Source organism: Rissa tridactyla, chromosome 9 (assembly GCF_028500815.1).
Source record: "Rissa tridactyla isolate bRisTri1 chromosome 9, bRisTri1.patW.cur.20221130, whole genome shotgun sequence".
Taxonomy (NCBI): Eukaryota; Metazoa; Chordata; class Aves; order Charadriiformes; family Laridae; genus Rissa; species Rissa tridactyla.
In genome coordinates this window covers 10,412,101-10,430,012 of record NC_071474.1, presented here as the reverse complement: position 1 = coordinate 10,430,012, position 17,912 = coordinate 10,412,101, and the positions used below count along the sequence as shown (strand labels likewise).

Below are 17,912 nucleotides of genomic sequence, written 5' to 3'. Positions count from 1 at the left end.
AAAGTTTGGCAATTATTCTGCTGGTTGGCAAAGTATTTAGAGACATCAGCTGATGATGGATTGGGGCTATTGTGAAAGAATAATAGTATTATAGAGTCGGTTAAAAAAAAAGTAATTTCCTTTTTTTTCTGTAGTCAGAATTCAAGTTTGGACTTGCCAACTTCTCTTCTTTAGGAGTCTTTGCTCTTGTGTACTACTCCCTTGAAATATCTATATGTCTTCTCACAGATACTGGTCAGACACACGGGCAGAACTTTGCATAGCTGTTCTTTATCCTTCATTTTGTTCTTGATTTTAACTTAATGGTGTGCCTTTTCAGACTATGCCCAACTCATCTCTGTTAAGAGCACATTCATGCTTATGCCCTTCCTGCAACTTGTTCGTAGTGTACAGCTGCTATGTTCATGGTGTTTATAAAAATCTTCATAGTTAATTGTCCAAAAGTGATTTGGCTCTCATCAGTTTCACAGGACATCACAGGGTGCAGTGGGTTTGGCTCTGAGGTTTTTCATTGCAGCAGCACCATGTAAGTCCTTTGGGGAAGACATTGTATTTTGTACAATGGGAGACATGCTAGTCTGGAAATTCTGGGTTGTATTGGGACATACATGTGAAATGACACCAAATAAAAACTTTTATGAGTATTCTTTCTAAGAGCAATTAGTTGCACGCGCTTAGTCAGAAGGAAAGTAGAGGTTAAATCTATTGTACACTGCAAAAAAAAATCTTGGAAACAATTTTTGTTTAAATCTATAGTCATCTTACCAAGTTGAGCTACATTTCAAATAAGCTCTGTGTGTTAATCGTTTCTGCAATTCATTTATGTGAATTACTTAAGTAAAAAAAAAAAAAGAAAAAAAAGGTTTTATTGGTCTGTAGGGAGGGACATGTGGCAAATATCTGTACGTTTTCAGCATCTGCACTTTTCTGGGGCCTGGATATAGATCACTATATTCACATCCAAGTTATTGCAACATGACAGAAAATTAATAAAAGCTGTTCTTTAGAAAAATAAACATTTAACCAATTCATGTGCCAACAGTCAATTTGCTTTGGTTTTTTTTCTTTAATATGTTTTATTTCCTGTCTCACTTATTATTTTATGCATAGAAATACTGATGATGGTTCCAAGAGTAAATACAGTATTTATTTTGCATCCTCCTCTTTTTTAAAGTGTCCTGCTCATTTTGAAAGGTGCTTTATAGCACTGCATGTAGTGAATGCTGAAAATTTGCTAAAATGTTGGTAGGTTTTGTGTGTGGGCAGGTGGATTCTAGGTCAACCTTGCCTATTTATTATTAGAACATACGTTTAAAAGCGTATTTGCTGCCAGTGAATAAAATCTTTCTGCTTATAAGGGGCTTTGCCACCAAGTACTTCAAGACTCTGGGGAAACTTGTATCTGTATTATAATATCCACTCGTCACTGTGAAAACAAAATGAATAAAGTCTGTGGGAGTGCATTATACGCAAAATTTGTCTTTAAACTGAATCTGCTTGGCTGAAAGATGGTAAAAATCGAAGGTGGAGTTCAAGAGCCTTCTTGAATGCATTTTTGTCACAGGTGAGAGTAGATTAATTTTTCATGTGTTCAGTTCTGGAAAAGTAATTTGCATGTCCAGGCCAGCTCTCTCCTTCTGCTCCCCTTTTTTTGTCATGTAAAATGTAAAGCTTCTGAGGATGTTTTTCTATCTGACATTTAAAAGATTTCTTTTTCCCTTCATGCTCTCATTAGACATTTCTTGCCCAGAGTCCCGTCTCAACACATCTAATTCCAGATGTTGTTTAGAAATAAGGGTAACCATGGCATCTGTGGAAAACTGAAAAACTTTTGTGCACTCTTAAACGTAAGACACAGTACTTAGATTGTCCCTGAAATGAAGTAAAGTGTTATACAAGGCTAGTTCAAGTAAGGTCTTTGACTGAGTTAACCAAGCGTATGACAATGAGCTGATTGACTGCTGTTTTAAAAAAAGAAAAAAAAATAAAACAAAAAAAAAATCTAACAACAGTACAATAATGAATTTAAATATTTAGCTTTTCTGGCCTCCTGATTGTGAAATGGCTGGGATTTCCAAGTGGAAGATTAAGAGAATAGAGTCTTTGGGGATTTTCTTCTAGAAGCATTTTTTTCTGTATCAGTTCTAACAGAGAAAGGGCCAGAGTCTCTCTGGCATAAACTGACATGACTCCACCGATTCTGACATATCCTGGCCAATGTCTTGGTCTTTTCAAAATATTTATAGTAGATGTAATACATTTTCCCAGCAGCATATTCCCTTTGCAATTTATAAAATGGCAGAAGTTAGAAAGCCTTTGGATGATGCAAGAAGCAGGGCATGGGATTATGGTTCTGCCCTAGATAGACAATTCAGCACATCAAATGTTACAGACGGACCTTTCCACCCATCATCTGGCCTTTGGTATGTTTTTCTGGGAGCCTTTTCCCTGGCCCACATCTTGCAGCACGCACTGTCTTAATATAACAGCCTCTTTCCCAACTTGCTCTGGGGATAACATGGCCCCGATGTCACAAAAGCAAGAAGTCCAGGAAGACAGAAAGAGGGAACAAGTAGGAAAAGGGAAGAGAACACATAAATGTCTAAATAAATGCAGTCTCCTTTCCTGGCTTTGTTTTTCCATCCTGCCCATAGGCTCATGTTTTAGACATTACAGTCTGTTGCTGTAATACTTGTCCTGGTACCAAAGGGCCAACTAACTCGTGTTTGCATAAAGGCGAGTTAATAAAAATATATTCTGGCGATGACCAAGGGAGAAAAATGACCTTTTGCTTTTTTCGTCCTTCAAGCAGAGGGTCAGGGACCAAAGGAAGCAAGGAAAGAGAAGTTTCTAGAACTGAATGGAGCTATGCAGTCAGATCAGCTTGGATCCAATGTTTGTATAACCAGTCAGCCTTTTCCTGCCACAGTTTATTCTAGGTGCTGTTTCAGTCCTGCTAGCAGCCCCTCCGGCTGGTAACTCTCTGTGCTTCCCAGGGCACTTGTGGTGCAGGGAAGAGGTAATGGAACGCTTCTTGAAGAAGCTCTCAAACCCATCAGAGACTGCTGTTCTCTGAAGAATAGGAGTTGATATTACCTAGTCCTGTCTGTTACCTCTACAACTGGCATAGTTTCAGTCTTTGTAGTGATACGAACAGGAAAGGCCATCTTCCACGGTGTTTGCTGTGTCAGTGCACAAGGTATCAGACACTGCTTACAATTTTTTTGTTTTCTTTTCCTTTCAGGCCACATGAAAATTGCTGATTTTGTGAGAAGCAAACTATAAAGGAGATCTGCTTGTTTATACACAGACAAGCTGCTCCAGTTCTGTTCATACCAGACTAAGCACACCTCATCTTTGAAGCTAAATGGTCCAGGACCTGGCTGAACAGATGACACCCAAGTAATCCTGGGTGCTCTAGACACAATAAGCAATAGTCAATACGAGTGAATATTGGAACACATAAACCAAATGAATTAAAAGACCGTTCATCTGCTCTCATCATTGCTGACAATACATTAGAGAAGGAAAAAAAATATCTTTGCTATTTAGAATATATAATGAAAGGAGATACTTTGAAGAGGATGTAGAGATTAATGGATAAGACTGAGACATTCTTTCCTAGGTACTCATAAAGCATAAGTTGTTATGCGCTATAAGATTTTGATACAGCTTTTCTTTGCCTGGGTGTACATGGTGATGTATTATTTGCTTCTACTGCTTTCCTGTACAATCAGCCAGGCAGAAGGAGAGAAATGGCTGGGAAGTTTATGAAGTAATAGTCGTTAGTGGGAACATCTCTACTTGCCTTTCTGCTGAGCAACAGGCAGATGAATGAAGCTGCTGTTGCAACGCACAAAACGTGCCGAGAACACAGAGAATAAAAGAAGGAAAAATGTGTCACTTAATAGCAAGTGGGGAGTAGTAAGGTGATGCACTTCGCTGCAGATACAATTCCTTCACTTTTCCTGACTGTTGCTTTCTCTTCCCCTCACTTTATTTGCTTTGAAGTATTCCATGGTCAACTGTTTCCTCTTTTCCTGTCTTTGTAATTCCACACTCTCTCTTCCTTTTCCCAAATTATCTCCCATTTTCTTCCATTCTCTGTATGTCATGGCAGCAGCTTTTCTGTCACAAAAAACGACTGGAAACAGGACTCCAGCAGGGTAGTGAGATATCTGTGGCATAAGGGTAGGCTGAGGTCAAAGAAGGACATAACCACTAAGGACTGTTACACAGGGCCCTGTGTGACATAGAGTGGCCGTGTCTCAGCAGGATCTGAATGACCATCTGGTCATCCAAATGTCTGAGGTATCTGCATAGTTCATACGGATGTAGCACTGACTGAGGTTTTTGCTCTGAATGTAATGAACAACTAAATAGCTGTTGTTGTTGGGGTCCTATTTAAGTCTTCTCTCAACCTGATTTCTTTCCACTTGTTTATAACTTCTGTACAGATGAAAGGTCAATCCTTGCAGTTTTACATGTTGAGTGTGCCACCATGCCACATACTGTCGTAAAGAAGTTGCCTAGAAGATACAGTTGTGAACTGAAACCCCTATCATCTGGTACCACCCACGTATCATCACAGTAAAAATGGTAGGCAGCATCACAGTTAAATAATGTCCGTCCTCTGCCTTTTTGGTTCACTAGTGGTGTAAATGCAGACTATGGATGCTTTGGTTAAAAACAAAAATATCTGCACAGGTACACGATATTTTTTTGCATCTGTGGGCCAACCTTTGCAATACTTCTCACAAGAGCCAAATTTACCCAAGATACAAGGTTGTGGTCCCTTCCCACACACATGCTAGCATTGCGGTATCAGTAGGATTATAGAGGAGCAGTGATATCAAATTGCGGTCCCATCCCAATCAGGGTAGTACTGCTGGCACCAAAACCTGTGCAACTTTTGGTGAAAAGAAGAATGAATAAAACCTGGTATCATCTGAATTTCAGCCTTCTGAAATTCTCTGTTGTATAGTGTGATCTGAATTCCAGCTCAAAGTCTTTTCTACAGGTAGTGCAATAAGAACAAAGTGTTTCTGTGGGGACTGTCTGGACTCTAATATAGGTTGTGCTCATGCTGCAGTGCTTCCCTCAATGTCTACATCAGCGTTTTCTATTGCATACTGAAGTGAAAGGAATTGATGTCATGATGTATAGATGCCCTCTCCTCAAAAATCCTCCTCTTGCCTCTCATTTCCTTGTTGTAGGTAATCCTAAAGATTTTGAAATCGGGAAAATGTGACTCTAATACATATGCAGAAGTCCTGAAACACTGTTTGGTTTGCTCGTGGTTTATGCAATAGTGAATCCCATGCAATCAGCAGAGTATGGCTCAAAGAGATACTTAAATTTTTGAACAGAGAGAGGAACTGGTATTTGGAATACTGATATTCCAGGTTTCCCTTTAGCTCTGGAGAAGAGATGCACTGGGAGCATTAAATCATGTAGCACTTTTAAACATTCTTCTCTCTTTCCAATGTGGCAACAAAAATTAAGTTGTTCAGTTCTGTGGGAGTTATTAGCACCTTCAGAGTCATGCTTAGGGCTGCAGGCACTGGAAAGCAGAATAATAGCGGAATGTCTTCAGCAACACCACAGAAAGAATGGAATCAATTTTCTTGAACAAAGACAAGGATCCTTCAGCTCTGAGTCACACATCATGAATTTCTGAAGTGTCACATGGAGATGGAGACAGTAAGTGTTAGGCTGGGACTTGAAAAATGCTTGTTGACTCCTTTCTTAAAGAGAGAGGTTTTAAGCTTAAACTCTCTAAGGCACGTGGTACAGGAAGATTGTTCTGTCAGGCTTGTGCCATATGGATGACAGAGATCACTGCTTTCATAATATAGGGCAAAGCCTCGGCAACAGTAGTACAGGATAAGTCAGTGTAGATGTTACCAAAGTTCATCCTATTTAGCATGAGGAGATAAGACTTTTTAGAATCACTCTACTGGTCCACAGCTCTGAAAGGTATGGAAGATTAGCAAGTAGCATCTGAAGAGGTTTATATTGCTATGAGACCTCTGGAGAGGTAATTTACTGTACCCCTTGTCTACAATGGCACTAAGCAATCCAAATGCTGCTGTAAGAGATTGCGTCGCTGACTAATTTATGTCACTATCCATCCAGGCTCCTGACCCATCCTATTCAGTGGCACTAACACTCCAGCCTAAGAGTGGATTTATACCCTCAGCAGTTATATTTTATCTGTGCAATGGCATTAGTTATGAAACTCACTCTGTTCCCCAGATCCCTATTTAAGCTGCTTGGCAGCTATAAAAGCAAATGATCTAAACTTACAGTCTGCAATAAGATACTGAGTAGTTTCATATGGGTAGGGATCACAACACTTATTGGAGCCCCACATATTTTGGAGGTACGCAATCAAGTAGACTGTGGCAGCTGACACACACCTAAGAAAATGCTTCAGCCTTGTTAAAAGAGAAGGGGGGGGGAGTCCACAGAGGCCAGCTCCTTCTTCACTCACAGAAGGAAATCCGCAGGGTGCATATGGACTGTTTCCAAAAGGGAGGGGGTGGTATGCTTTTGCAGGTGACTGAGTGTATTTTGGGACTTGGGTAAGCGTCACCTATTCATATTTTCTGTCAGAATGAAGCAGAAAATTGGTTTGGTTTTGTCCTCATGCTGGGACTTTGCCAAGGGCTGAAACACCTCACATCCAGATCTCTGTCCTGCTGCAGTCTTTGCAATATTGGGCTGCATGCTGTGATCATTAGCAAGAAACTCAAGGGGTATGGGGAGATTCTGATTTTCAGTAATGCCATATCTTTAGATGTAGAGGTCTAGTTTTAGCCAATTTCTGTTGAAGATATGCAAAATACAATAAAGTATATGTCCTGGTTTGAGGTAGAACAGAGTATATAAGGAAGTATATAAGGAAGAAATATTACAGATGAAAGAAACAGTTGTTCCACATAAGCCACTATTTTCCCAGGTAAAAGGCATATAATAAGGGAGGTCCCAGGAGGACACAAACTGTATCGAAAGACGTGTCGTACTTGCAGTGAGGTCCCTTTTACGCATCTCACCAACAGGTAGAGAGAAAGTGGAAAAATTAGGATATGTCACTGAAAAGTAACTTTTTAAAAGCATCTAAAATATATTGCTCAGACTGAAAAATTGTCCAGCTCTTTAGGGTTAATGTAGTTAGTTCTTGATTAAACAATAATGTTGTAATATGAGGCTGTTAAGAGTTTTGCATCTCTAGGAAAAAGTGACATCTCTGGTGGTTTTAGAGCCATCACTACCTCCTTCCTGAATTGGAGAGAAAGAACACCTGTCTGCTGAATCTCCTGTGTCTTTCAGAGTATTAATATAATTCATACTTGCACAGCTTGTGAAATCTCATGGTATCACGCTTTACAAATGCACTTTACTATAGTGACAGTTTTATATTCTGACCTGAATGTTACATTATAGGTTGAAAGCATGGAGAGTGGCCTAGCAGTCACTGATTTCAGCAGAATGTCAATCAGCAGAGTGCAAGAGCGCATCAGGAAAGCTAATACATTTTCATGCTGTTTATACAGAGCAGGAACACTGCAGGCTCATAGACTCTGAAAAAGCCAAGTAGAATTCTGTGTTCCCGAGAAATATCAATCCATTTAGGAACTACTGCAATGGGAAACATTACAATACACTGTACTGAGTTGCCTACCTTGGTGAGTAACTTTCTTCTCATGTTGTTGCAGTTTTCATTTGCTGCAGCTTTGGACTGGACCATGCTGGTGATCACACGCGGAGGATCAGGTGGGCTGTCTTCTGTCTCTGATGTGTATGGCAGTTGTGTTCTAGGACAGCAGTCAAAATCCTCTTGAACCCAACTGGTAGAGATCTCAAAGGGGTCGGGGCATTTCTCATCAGGACTTGACCCATCGTCACTGTTTTTGGCGTTGCAAAGTATAAGTGATCTTGAAATGGAGCGAAACTTTTTTGACTTCCTGTTCCCAGAATTGCTCTTTCGATCCATCTTCAAAGAGCTGGTGGTGCTGCTCTTTTTCCTATCATTCTCCCATTTATGCGGCATGATACTTTCAATAACTTTCTCCGCTTCTCTGGTGCTAAACATCCTCCAGGAAAGGAAATATAAAAAGTAAGTTGTAATATACCCCACTTTCTCCCACTTAATAACCTACGCTACTGAAAAGCCCTAATGAATAATCGAATCAACAGAGCCTTTCAGTCTGCTAACAGCCACGTGATATCTCATGACTTGCTAATTCTGTTTCTGTGCAGTGCTCTACTAAATTCTCCTTCACCTTTTCATTCTCTTCCCGTGCTCCCCAAGCACAACAGAGTGCTTTTAATAAATGTTTTTGATGCTTCCATTGTGCTGCTTCCTTTGGGCTTCTGCTGAATTTGCATGTTGCAATCCCAAATTGAAAAGGAAGCTACTTTAAAAGCATTATTCTATCCTTCTAACGTTATTTGGAAAGGGGAAGCTCCTTCTGAAGTTTGATTCATGAAACCACTATAATTCAAAGAAGATTAATCAAATTGTCGAGGTTAAGTTCTCCGCCTGGCACATCTGATTTGTAAGTGGTTTAGCAAAAGGAGGTCTTAGCCATGAGAGAGTAAGGAATGTCAGGCTGATATAAAACTCCTACTTTTGCAGACCAGAACTCACTTAAGACCGTGCATTTAACAGTAACAGAGAGATCCAGTGAAGCACTTAAGATGTGAATATCTGATTAGGGATTGAACTCTGTAAAGGAATATAGCTCCAATACATCCATCAAAAAGTGTCCCATTACAGAAATGGTTTGTTTCAGCATATGATTCAGCATACAAAATTAAGAGACGATGGAAGAAATGCTATACAATCAAAATGTGGCAAAAATTGGAGCTTTTGTAAAATGAGTAGAGTAATGAGCATGTTACGATAACAAAGGGGAGCTTTGTTAAACTGTTTCCTTTTCTCTCAGAAAAGGTTTTCTAGAAATATTTTAGTAGGTACATGTCAGTGCTGAAAATTCAGTAAGAAGAAGTCTAAATTAATTACTTTGGCTTTCTCACTTAGGTTTTATTGTCATATTTATTACACAAACTTTTCTGTTCTCTTCACAGTACCTAATTGATAGTGTATGCTGCCATTCTAGAGAAAACACCAATTGAAACTAAAGGATTTGCATAAATCAAAGATGCTATAGGTATTATACACAAAATTGAAAATCAATGTAATTTGAAAAGCACTTCTCAAGTATACTATTGAGAGAAAAAGTTTGTACATTGTGCTCTAAACTGGGTTGTTGTTTGGTTTGGTTTGGGTTTTTTCCCTGCTACTATGCAGAATTAGGTATGTATGTATGCACTTTGTACCTGAAATGCCACTGGTGATACAGAAATAGAAAAAGGCAGATTTTCTGAAGACTCGTAACAGCCACAACAATAATCATGGGCCTGCAAGTTCTGACCAAGCTAGATTCATATAATAAGTCCAAGTTAACCTTATAACAAATCTGCAGGATTGTTTTTCTTTCTATTTTTTTTTCTCTCTCTCAAACAAATAACCAGGAAAAACAAAACCAGATGATAAACATTATGCCATTGAGTACCTGTCTAAAGGAGCTGTATGGCCTTGCTGGAGAAATAGACCGTTCAGCGTGAATCTGAATTTGTTTGGATTTGTAAAAGAAAAAATAAAAATTGCACATAGCTTTTTCAGGAGCAGCAAAGAGGTCCCTTCATCTCCCAGGGAGAAGGATGTTTATTTGTGCAGTCCTTCCTGGCGTTTTTGATAGGTAATGCTCCTATAGCCTTCCATCATAACTTATTTTCCATCATACCAGTCCTAATATTGCTCTGCTCCCTGACGTCTCTTTTCCAAAACAAAATCCTTAACACTTCAGAAACTCGTGCCCTGAGTATTGGAACTTGTCAGATTTCCTAGCAGGACGCTATTCCAGGGCAAAGTTTAATTTGAAAGTATCCAGAGAACATGTCAAGTTCCACAAAGCTGGTGTGTTTTCTGCCCTTCTCCTGTGTGTCTTTGGGATCTTTTCTGCTCCTGTGGGAGAATCTGACATTGGCACCGAAGTCACTGGGCTCCCAGCCTTCCCCACAGTGGCATGAGGGAAGCTTTCAGGGTCAAACTGAACTAGCATATTCTTCTTTCCCTTCAACACACAGAATGTTCTACTTTTTTCTTTTTTCAGACTAGACTCTCTTCTTGTGAATAACAAGATTTGCAAACGTGGCTGAATGCAGTCATGGTGTGGATGGAGGACTGCCCAACAGCACAGACGCACTCCCTTCCTGTGACACAGAGCACACGCTCAATAAAAGAGCATCTAAGCCTATGTGTAAGGACATGGGGGCCAGAGGGGATGGGGAAAGGTATGATGTAGATGGAAGCTCAGCTTTAACACGTGGACTTTGTGGTTGACACAGTGTCTTATTTCTCTAGGACTAGTCTCCTTTCCTGCACTACTGAGAGAAGCTACTTTTTCAAACCTCTATGCAGTATTTTATTTTGAAGTACAGAGAAGAAAAGTGCTATGAATTATATTAGAAAAACAATTTTGACAACTGAAATAAGTAGTTGTTGGTGGTGTAATTTAGCATTACAAATTTGCAAATTTTTATATGCTTTTTTTGTTGATTATATTAGTTAAAAGCTGACTGACACTTACCCCTACTAATATATAAAGGCTTTCAAGGTCTGGAGATTTTGTGTGTTTGTTTTTTAAAAAGTCAGTTTGTAGCATTTTGGTAAGCCTAGAAGTTTAGTCTGCCATAGTAGGTATGTACTTAATTGCAATTTTTGAGTTGGGAAATCCCTATTAACATTCCCGGTGTATTAGGAAATTAATCTTGTAAAGCTTGATGTTGCTTTTCCTGCATGTCTGAAGGTAGGTAAAATCACAATTTGGCCCATTAGAGCAGAGTGTGGAGTTGAAAAAGCAATAGGATGGCTAGGGTGACGGGAACTTATGCAAGTACCTCCCCTCAGCACCAGGGTAGAATGCAACACAGCTGACTTGCTGAAGGTGTGTGGAAAGTGCATCACCTGAAAATCTGCAACAGGGACTGGTGCTCCTTCTGTGATTCTGGCAATCTCGATTACACTCTAGCAATAAGTATGCCAGAAACAAGCCTGAGTTGCATATTCAGACACAAACAATCTTGCCTATGGGGGAAAATTAGAAGAAATAGCACTTTTCATTCAAGGATTTCAATGTTTTACAAACATTTACTGCACTCTTACTTCCCCAAAGAGAAAGAATTAAAAAAAGAGCTATTAAGCACATGGGTAAGCAGAGGACTTGATAGCTTAATGGTCAAAATACAGCTCTCTTGAGACTGGCAGACTATAATGAAGGATGGAGAGATGCAAGAGCCCTTTCTCACTCTGCCTGAAGCTGCTACGCTCTTAAGAGAGGGCACTGCCATCAGTAGTAAACGCTCCAAGAGATGCCTCTCTGATTATTCTGAGCATCTGGGATGCAGAGAACAGAGAAGCACCTGTTGAAACAGTGAAGGAAACGTTGTTTTAAGTGCATTCTGCCATCCCACCTCTCTGCAATGCTCCTGAGGAATTTTAGCTTATGCAGAGAGAACATCTCTTTTGCCCTGCTGTATTATCTATTTCCTCCTCCCCCAGCCCCACCAGAGCTCCATCAGCTCCAAAGACCAAGTTTAACCCTGGATGACTTACCTAGTAGCTCAAAGCAACCCAGTGGCTGAGGTGAAAATAAACCCAGTAGACCTGAAGACTTCCAGTTAAATACTTGCTCTTGCTCTAAGTATTAGAGTCTTAGTTAAGACAACCCAAGTCTTAACTAAGGCAACATCCTTTCCAGAGCTGCTGATTCAGGGTTGCATAAGTGACAGAAATATAGGAGGTACCAAAAACATAGTCTATAAGTTTTCCAATAAAAATATCCAGAAATGTTATTTTACACAGAAAACAATATCACAAGTGCCAGAGAAGCTTTATGATTCATTTCCATCTTCCACTAAATTTAATTCAAGGTATTGTGGGTATGGACAATTACTTCAAAGTCAATTCTCCAAACCATTTATCTCTCCTTCCAGTGCACTCACTGCTTGTCATTTTCTCTTGCCATTCTTATACCTCCAGCATGCCTGATGGAAGTTGTCTGTGGTTTGTAATGCAAACCAAATGTTCCTTCCCTGTTTCTTTTTTTTTTTTCCCCAAGCTTTATTTTTCCAGCTTTAAGTCTAAAAAGCCCTAACTCAGTCTGCGAACAAAATACATGATCTGAGCTGTGCCCATTTGGTTCAAATTTTTGGTTGGATATTAAACTGAGTATTTACAAGATGCAAATAATTTGGTGTAGCTCCCAGATTGAATGCGAATGCTCTGCTGTTAACCAGACAGTAGGAAAGATAGAACTTTGCTTTACTAGCAAGAACAAGCTGAGTTTTATATTACCAAGTGCTAACAGCATGATATCTTGCATCCCATTTTAATCTAGATCTTGTGATCTTTGTCAGATTCATTACTGAGCAGTGGTATTAGCACTGAACTACTGCAGAAGTCTAGGATCTCCAGGCAGTAGGAAGAGTTAGAGGTTTGGAAGTTTTCTAATAAAGAGTAAGAAACTCTTGAAGAGTTGAATATACTGCTAAAAAATTTTAAAAATTAAAAATCCCTAATTGTAATATAAAAATTCAAAAGGAGGAACTTACAACAGCGAGGCAGACAAACCTGACTCCTGCAGAATGCTGTTCGTCTTCATAGGCCTGGCAAAAAAAGACAGAGTGAATAATTGAAAACACACTCTCGTGGTGTCACGTGACTCGGTTTCAGTAATTCTGCTCAGTACATTGGAACGGAGCTATTGTTTCCTAATTGAAGAAAATGTCAGCAAGGATAGATAAACAAAAGCAATGGGATGCAGTATTGGGGAAACTCTTTCCAGCAGGCTCCCAGCTACCCAGAGAAGGCAAGACCATTTAAGGAGTTTGTGTCATTTGTTTTTACCCATCACTCTCTGGTCCTAGGATTGATGGGGTGCGGGCATGTTAAACCTAGTTGAGGGGAGGTGGGGGGGGACAGCCAGAATCCGTGATAATCAAGTGCAGGATTTCCTGCTGGAGGCTGAGATGGCAAGCATGTTTCTCATAATTTTTAGCAGATATTTTAAACATTAAGCTAGTAAGAATTTCATAGGCCACTTCTGCTCCAGGAGCAAAACATAATAGGAGCCACTTTTGAATGCCAAGCCCTTGTAGTGGGTACCATGGAGTGGCATGGTCCCTTGAACCTATAAGTTCTTAAATACTCTCACCGTTATGGGCTAGACTGCAACTTTGTGATCCAACCTGATCAAGGACTGAAAAAATTGTTGCTTTTTCCATAGAGCATCTGGGAAATGAGAACTATGCCATGGATTCTAAATTGCCTCAATTACACCTTTCATTTGCTGCAAAGTAAATGGTTCACAGTCTATTCTACTATTGTGGCAACTCCCCCCACAAAACACTGCTTGAGTTGCACCTATCATCAGTTGTGGGAACAGGCAGCCACCTTTCTGCCACATCCCTGGGCACGCTTATCTGGTTTTCATCAATCACACAGATCGATGTGTCAGTCCCCACTTGTCAACCCTCAGCCCTGCTCGCACTGACAAAAAACAATCTTGCTGCAGAACCCTACTTTATCTTGATGGATATGTGTGATAAGATACATAGGGCATTTGTAAATTTAAAAAAAAATATGTTCCATAACATAAAGAATTGTCTCTGAAACAGTTTTTGCTAGTTTATTGAAATAGTGAGGCCTCATTGGAATGTTCTCACAAACTATAGATCCTATACTTTTCAGGAAAATGTAAACAGAAACCTGAATTTTACACCTGGCCCTGTCTGGTCGTGGAAATGGTCAACAAGAGAGTACTTAGACATCTCCTGCCCTCTGTGTTTTGTGGCTTGAAGGTCCTGGTTTTATTGGTCTGTCACTAAACTTGCAAAAGAGAGAGAAATTATAAAATCGGTTTAAAATATTGCTAAATATTTTATATTGCTAAATATTTATAAATATTTAATATAAATAAATAAATAACTGTTGCTAAAAATTTAGCTAAATATTAGCTAAAAATAGCTAAATATTGCTAAAAAAACTAGTATGGTCTCATGTTTAGTGGTCCTGTGACTTCTGGATAAAACATGGACTGTGGAGACAAGCATCTGCACCATGAGAATGATGTATGTACGGGGAGAAAAAGTGAAGATGAAATCTCTCCTCTGTACAGTGTCTGCAGGAGCACTGAAATACTCTGACCCTGATAATGCCATTGTGGGTAATTTCTATTTTAAGTGTTTACAAAAAGGAAAGAATTTAACATTATTTTCCCAACAATTAAGTTTTCAGGATACTCGTTCCCCAAAGGAAATCTGTTGTAAAGGAAATGGTTTTAACCTGGATCACTGATGACAATAAACGTGGAACGTTACCCAATTCTTTTAAATTCTAGTCTTGTAGAAAAACCATGATTTGAAACTGAGTAGTGAACAACAGTTATCAATTAGCTTTCCTGGAAAGGAAGAGAAACAGGGAGCTGATTTTGTGTTTTGGGAAATAGTTCCTCACTATTTAAATAAAGAGGACAGTGGCTTTGTACATAAAATGGGGTTTTATAGTGTTAGTACTGTAAAAATGAAATATCAATGAGGAAGCAAAGCCACATACTGTTTACCACTTAACTGTCTTACGCTGTAACACACACATGTTTTTGTTTAGCAATAGAGAACTCATTCACACAAAATCTCAACAGCCCGTGAGTTTTGATCCAAACTGATTGAGCTGGAAGCTCAAAAGCATTGGAAAGCTTTTTTTTATTTCTTCCCATTGTCACATGCTATTGCATTTCCTGACTATGGGCTGAATACTGCAGTCCCTAAGCCACTGGGAGTTTTGTTCATTCAGAATCTGGACTTCTGCCAGGGCCAGCAGCAGTAACATAAATATCACAAGGAGGGGCTGTTTTTTCATGTTGTTTCACTCTAACCTTTTGCAGTTTTTTCCATCTTCTCTGTACAGTAATTGTTCAGTGCCAGTGGTGAACTGAAAAGCACATTTTTAGAAGCCATAAGGAAAAGGAGAGAGAGAGAGAGAACCTCTGCTGCGCCTGCCATGTTGCGCTAATGGTATGCTTTGATATTGGATACTATGGTCAATCTTCATTACTTAGCTCAAAGGTATTGTACCAGGAAAGGGGCAATCAACACCGATCAGAGGCTGGAATTTTGTATTAAAAGATTGAAGTTATGTGGACTCTCCTTTGTAGACAGGAGCTGCATTGATAAAGGTTTATGAGATAATAGGTACTCTAAGGAAAATCGGCTGAGTTTCTTTACCGCCTTCTCGTGTAAGGGACAGGAAAAGAAAAATGCAGTAAAACAGAGTTTAAATAACTAAAAGGAAATACTTGAAACCTAAAGCATAATTAACGTGTGGAACAAGAAGATAGCAGGAATCACGAGCATTTTAAAGTTAGCTGTTTTGTCTTTGATTTCAGTGGGACAGAGATTTCACCCTAAGAGGCGAGTTGATGAAAATAATACCTGCAGTTAAAGGGAATAGCATGCAGAAGGGGCAGAAACTCTTGCTTCAGGGTAAAAGTCAAATGGTACCATTCACAGGTAGAGTGGTACTTCTGCTCTGGGATAGGGTCCCAGTTACCATAAAATAGAGGAACTTTTCTGATGTCTGGAGTTAGTGTCTATTGGAGGTGGGAAGAGGAAGTAGAGGAGCCATTGTATTTAATTTTTATGAGAGTTCTTCTCTTTTGCCTGACTAAAATCAGGATGCGTCTGGAACCATGGCAGATACAGGAGCTGATCTCTCTTTTTCCAAAATTATTTTCCATATCCAAAGGTTTGGATTCTAGAGGACAAATATGCAGACTATTCAGTACTAAATATTTTGCCTGTTGCTACTGGTGATAACCTTTTCCAAAAAGGAGCACATAAATTTAAGCAGAACATTAGTACTGGGCAAAGCAAATCTAAGTAATGATGGAACTTAGCTTCAGTCCTGATCTCCACCCAACACCAAATACTGCTTATGTTAATAGGAAAGAAAGCCAATAATTTGTAGTGCTCTAGTTTTTGCCCTGTCCTTACATTGCTCAGCAAATTGATGAATTACTTTTACCTTAAACACAGTCACAATTTTCACATGTTGCCATATTCCAGAAAACAATTATGTTGCACAGGATAATCCATCCCCTCGTTGCTGCTAAGCCAGGACTGGATTAGTCATCTCTGTCTTGGGTTTCGCAACTTTCACTCTGCCCTTCCATCCGTCAAAACATAGCAACATGGCACATTGAATCACCCTCTAAACACAGTTAATCCAGTATCCTTCTCCAGCAATGGCTAACAGCAATTGCTTCAAAGGAATTACCTTGTAAAAAAAAAAAAAAAAAGAATCAAGAGAGAGGTTGCTTTCAGGAAGAGCTTTTTCTGAGTACCTTATTGGTAACGGTAGGCTGGCACTCAGAGGTTTTGTAAGTATTCCAAAATTCTTGGAGCTTTTTACATTACAATTGGATAGTCTTGTTTTAGCAGAAGCTACAGCTACCCCATAATGGATAAGTATTACATTATCTCAAATTAAGTAAATCTCTTTCTAATTCCTTTCGTCACTTAGTACCTAACTTTTGCCAGGAAGCACAAGGAATTATTTATTTTTTTTTCTTCTACAGATGAAATGAATCCTGTGTAATGTAACTGTAATTTATCCATTTCTGGCTCACATTAAGCTTTTGATTTCAGAAGTATCCAGAGGCAATGAGTTTCATGTGTTACATAAAAATGTACTTCCTTGTAATTGTATTAAATTCACTGCCTTTAAGATTTGTTCAGTTCTTGTACTAGGAAAAATATCCGTATCTTCAAGTCTCCATAGAATCCTTTTCTCATTGATCTCTGCACTGATGTCATCCTCTGTCTGCTACGTACTTTTATCTTTTCTTCTTCTGCCCCTCCTTTCTCTTAGCTTCATGCTGCTTTCATATGTTTGGATCTCCTCCTTTTTCTTCAGATCCTTTTTTAAAAATCCACTTCCCTTTGTGAACTTTATTACCTGACTCTTTCATAATGGTGTCCAGCTCTGCAGCCTTCTAGACTGTTTTCCAGTTAATTGCCTTCCTGTGAGTTAATAAAAGTTCCTAGACCTTGTCTTCCCAAATACATTTGTGTTGCATGACATGCACTCACACTGTGCATGATTACTGACCTTATTCTAGTGTCCTTACTTGTTGGAGTGCCATAGAGATAAGCTGTAAAGTATTGCTTATATAGGTCCATGGAACAGAGTCTAATACCAAGTGTACACTCATCAAAAAGTATTTTTACCTCATCTTGAGAATGTATGCTGGAACTCTATGAAGAATATGTTACCGTATACATACAATGCTTTGTTTACAGAAAAAAATAGCCCATGTGATCTACATAAGTATTGTGTTAAGAGTGTGTGATGGAAAAAATAACAGCACTATCAGTGTAAAGGGCATTGACTGTAGCTACAGTGTGGTATATGAGGCATAGCAAAAATGGTACCCTTTTAACAGAGTGTTGTGGGTTGTGTTTGTTGTTTTACTATTTTTGTACTGGGTATATAGGCTGTGCGTAAGTGATTATGTTGGGGCTTAGAGAAACACTACAGAATATTTGTGTCAGCTATGAAGTTGCTAAATATCTGGTACTGAAGAGAAGGTCCATCAATTTTAAGGCTGTTGACCAATACGCATTTTATAACTTATTGCAGCACCAGAGTAGTAAAAACATTATGTGAGCTCCCCTGTATGGTGTCATTCTAATTTAAAACAAATATTTTAAAAAGTTATGACTTTACCTCTTCTTTCCGTATTTGCAGTCACATAATGTTCCTTTTTCATCTGACTTTGCAT

At 39.1% G+C, this 17,912-nt stretch overlaps 1 protein-coding gene across 1 annotated transcript in view; it reads right to left on the bottom strand.

Annotated features, from left to right (window-relative positions):
- Positions 1-8,014, bottom strand: part of IL16 (interleukin 16) — a 34,867-nt gene extending 26,853 nt beyond the window's left edge. The window contains exon 1 of the mRNA XM_054214813.1: positions 7,688-8,014. Coding sequence (XP_054070788.1) covers positions 7,688-7,999 — 312 coding nt within the window. The 5' untranslated portion in view covers positions 8,000-8,014. The remainder of the gene's footprint in view (positions 1-7,687) is intronic.
- Positions 8,015-17,912: the final 9,898 nt, after the last annotated feature.